A 3,935-nucleotide genomic window follows, 5' to 3' on the forward strand; every position below is an offset into this window, starting at 1 on the left:
AATAAATAATATTACAAATCTTAAAATAAGTGATCGTTACCTATGTTTTAGATTTAAAATATTATATTATAGCTTTTATTTAATTAGGTAAATAAGGAACTTTAAGAAGAAAGTAAACGTTTTTCTATTTCTAAATATTTTCCATTCTTCCTTATGTTTTAGTATGTTCTTGACACAATGAAAAACTGGGCTTCTTCAAAATTAGCAAAACAATAAAAAAAAGTTTTTTTCAAAAACGCGTGATTGGACTCGAACAGGTATAATGAAACACTTTTCCATTATACATATAGTCAAGTGATATCCAATCTTATATCAATATTTTTAAGACCTATAGTGATGTGAGGGTTTTCGTCACTGTGTTTATCAAAGCACCTATTTATGTCTTATGTACCTAATACCTAATTTGTTTAAAAATATATAAGATAAATGTTAGGCTATCAAGTGAGGTCGTATTGTAGTAGCATATAAACTAATTTTGCAGAGACGTTTAGTAAGTTTGTTACGGCAATTCAAAGTACGTGTTTATATTTTAGAAACCAATTTTCTTTTATTTGGTGGTGTTATACTTTTATAAAACTTATAGGCGCTATTAGTTAATAAAAGAACTGGTACTAATTACCTCGTTTTCTGAATTATACTAAAAAAGCTTTTTTGTTTTTTTTTTTTTACTTTTAATCCCTAATTTTATTGAATCATGTTTATGGAACTGTTCTAAAATGTGCGAGCCTAAGTTATCTTGAACAAGATGTTTATTTAAAGAAACGTAAATTTTAGACAGGAGTATTTTAGTTTTGTTTAAATTAACTTAAAATTTTGTAGCTAATATTTACTCGATGATTTCAAATGACTTACGTAATAATTTTTTTTATTATTAAAATACTCAGGAAAAAAAATATTAATGACAACTCAGAATTATTAGACGATAGTGGCAACTGTCCAACCAATTCTGTAAACTCCATCAATAAATACTACTCTGATAAGCTTGACGACCGGTCTGGCCTAGTGGGTAGTGACCCTGCCTATAAAGCCGATGGTCCCGGGTTCAAATCCTGGTAAGGGCATTTATTCGTGTGATGAGCATGGATATTTGTTCCTGAGTCATGGGTGTTTTCTATGTATTTAAGTATTTATAAATATTTATATATTATATATATCGTTGTCTAAGTACCCTCAACACAAGCCTTATTGAGCTTACTGTGGGACTTAGTAAATTTGTGTAATAATGTCCTATAATATTTATTTTATTTATTTATTTTGAGCTGAGAATAAATTTAAAAGTGGAATAATTACTGTCTTGGGTGAGAACTCACGGCCTCTGGATAGATACTCCAGCGCTCTGCCATCTGAGCCACCAAGACCTCATCCCTAGGCAGCAAATTTTTCCACCATATGGGGCTAGGGGACCCTAGCGACATCTACCGTAAGAACGTTACACTTCTTAGACAGCTACCGGAGTTCCAAGTCATATTGGAAATTCACCGGTAAAGATGTGCTACCCATACTAAATTTATTTTTAACAAGCAGAAACGTCTGTGAACGATGCTATTAAGCTTAGAATAAATTTAAAAGTGGAAAAATTACTGTCTTGGGTGAGACTTGACTCACGGGCTCTGGATGTGTGTGTTACTCTGATGTCGATAAATTACTTGCAGAGGATATTATGTCCAGTAATAACTACTCTTATACCCTCCACATTCCTCAAATTAGCGAGCAACACCTTGGTCGCCATAATCACTCACCTTGTAAACCTATGTTTTAAACTAGGTAGGTACACACAAACAATACAATTCAATAACATGATATCCGCGGTCCCGAGGACGCACATCCATCTCGCTCACGCTTCCGCTCAGTGAGAGTGAGAGAAGAACAGGAACCTACTGGTACTTAATTATTTTTGTCCAATATTTCTACCCAATAAGTAAACAAAAGAAGCTCACGATTCCTTATTTACATTTTTTTTTCCTGACTCCAAAATGAAGTTCACAATCCTCGCAGACCTCGTCGCCCTGGCCGTGGCCGCGCCCCCCAGCAATGACGAGCAGCTCATCGTGACGAATAAGTTCTACCCCGACTCCTACGCTATCTACACCGGCCGTCACGACATCGTCGACATCGTCGTGCCCTTCAACCAGATCAACTGCTCCGAGGACAGCGACGAAGTCACTGATGAAACTAAACTCGCCATCTTCTTCGTCGAAGCTGATGTTAAAGACGACGGAACTTATGACTACAAAGGATTGTACACCTACAAGAACGGCGTAACCAAGAAGGTGCTTGAGAACGGATAGTGCACCACTTACGCTAAGAACAAGATTGTCTACTTCGGCGATAGCGACGGCATCGACAAGTACAACGAACAAGACCAGACTGCGACCAAATATGGTACCGCTACTGACAATGTTATCAGGATGGCCGTTGATTCTGAACATGCTCGCGTATATTACTTAACTTCAAAATTCGTTCTTTACAAATATGATGAAGATGAGAAAATGGCCACTAGAGTTGAAGCAGTCAAGGACGCTAGAGACATTGTTATCGATTACGACGGTATTATGTTCTTTTACGACGGCAACCACCAATTTTACACTTACAACGGCCAGCGTGTCCTTAAAATCGAGGGTCTCCCCGCTCATCCCGCTAAAGTAGCTCTCGTCAGGCCACCAGTTCTGATCAACCAGGTTTACGCTGTTATTGACGGCCGTCTTTATGAGCTGGAAGTGAACGGTGCCAGCTTGATGTTGCCAATTAAGTTTCAGTCTCAACCGACCGCCTATGCCCCCGACACTATTCTGTACCAATACTACGCGTAAGCAGATTTACTTCTACAACTTGGTTACTCTGTTTGGTGACAAGAGCAGTGAACGTGAAGATAAGCAAGAAATGATCAACGCTTACACGAACACGAAGCTTTCTAGCCGTAAGTATGTAATCTGTGTCGACTGAATAAAGTTTTGTTATAATTTATTTTTCATTCTCTGTTATTGCCACTTGCTTGTAATCATAGATAAAGTTCGTTTTTTATCAATAGAAAAAAGGTAAACAATCTTGATGTGTCTTTTTATTGTAAAATAGCTTTTTCCCGTGACTTCGTCTGCGTGGAATTAGTCATTTGGGTAACCAGATCTGCAATTGATTGATTCTCCTTACAAAGTTACAACTAAAGGTATGACTGATTGGTCAGAAATGCATAAACATTATTTATTTCTTACGAAAAGTACCTACCGAATTTCAACTAAATTAGTTCAGCGGTTTAATAATAATAAATTTATTTATTTCGACAAATAAGGAAAATGCTTTAAAAAACGTTATCTTTACATTACTGGAACAACTGGCAAACCTGCATTTTGCTGGTTAGCATATTACTTCGGACTGCTAACGCCCTACGCTCCCTTTCAATGTCCTGATCATCACATAAGGTGCTCGTCATAATGTGACCAAGATACTTCACTCTATCGACAACCCGTAGCGGGATGCCATTTAGCACTATCGGAGGCACATAATAGGGTTTAATCTTACCTGCCACAAACACCATGACCTCGCTCTTTTTTGCGTTGTACTGAAGACCATGGTTCAAGGCATACGCCTCACAAGCCGATAACATCAGTTCGAGGCCACTAACTGATGGACTGAGCAAAACCATATCATCCCCATAACTGATGTTATTGACACAGTTGCCGCCCACATAACGACCAGCATGCATTTTAGTCAGTCCACCAATTAGCTCATTCACATATAAGTTGAACAACTTGGGAGACCTAATTCCCCCCTGCCTTACCCCACAGTGCAGTCTGTACTCTCTCGACGAACCAGTAGCCCACCTCACTTGGTTACCTGTTTACTGTTCCAATATCGCTTCACTCAATTTTCTTCATAGAATGCTGAAACGTGAAGAGGCAACGCAGACAGACTGACAAACATTCGTATTTATAATATTA

The 3,935-nt window shown here is 37.8% G+C and overlaps 1 protein-coding gene across 1 annotated transcript; it reads left to right on the plus strand.

Annotated features, from left to right (window-relative positions):
* The first annotated feature begins 518 nt into the window (after nucleotides 1–518).
* Nucleotides 519–3,047, plus strand: LOC133516696 (uncharacterized). Its single transcript, XM_061849715.1, has one exon. It carries the CDS (start codon nucleotides 1,974–1,976, stop codon nucleotides 2,286–2,288), a length of 315 nt encoding a protein of 104 aa, XP_061705699.1. The 5' UTR covers nucleotides 519–1,973; the 3' UTR covers nucleotides 2,289–3,047.
* Nucleotides 3,048–3,935: the final 888 nt, after the last annotated feature.

This window comes from Cydia pomonella, chromosome 3, assembly GCF_033807575.1.
Source record: "Cydia pomonella isolate Wapato2018A chromosome 3, ilCydPomo1, whole genome shotgun sequence".
NCBI classification, from domain to species: domain Eukaryota; kingdom Metazoa; phylum Arthropoda; class Insecta; order Lepidoptera; family Tortricidae; genus Cydia; species Cydia pomonella.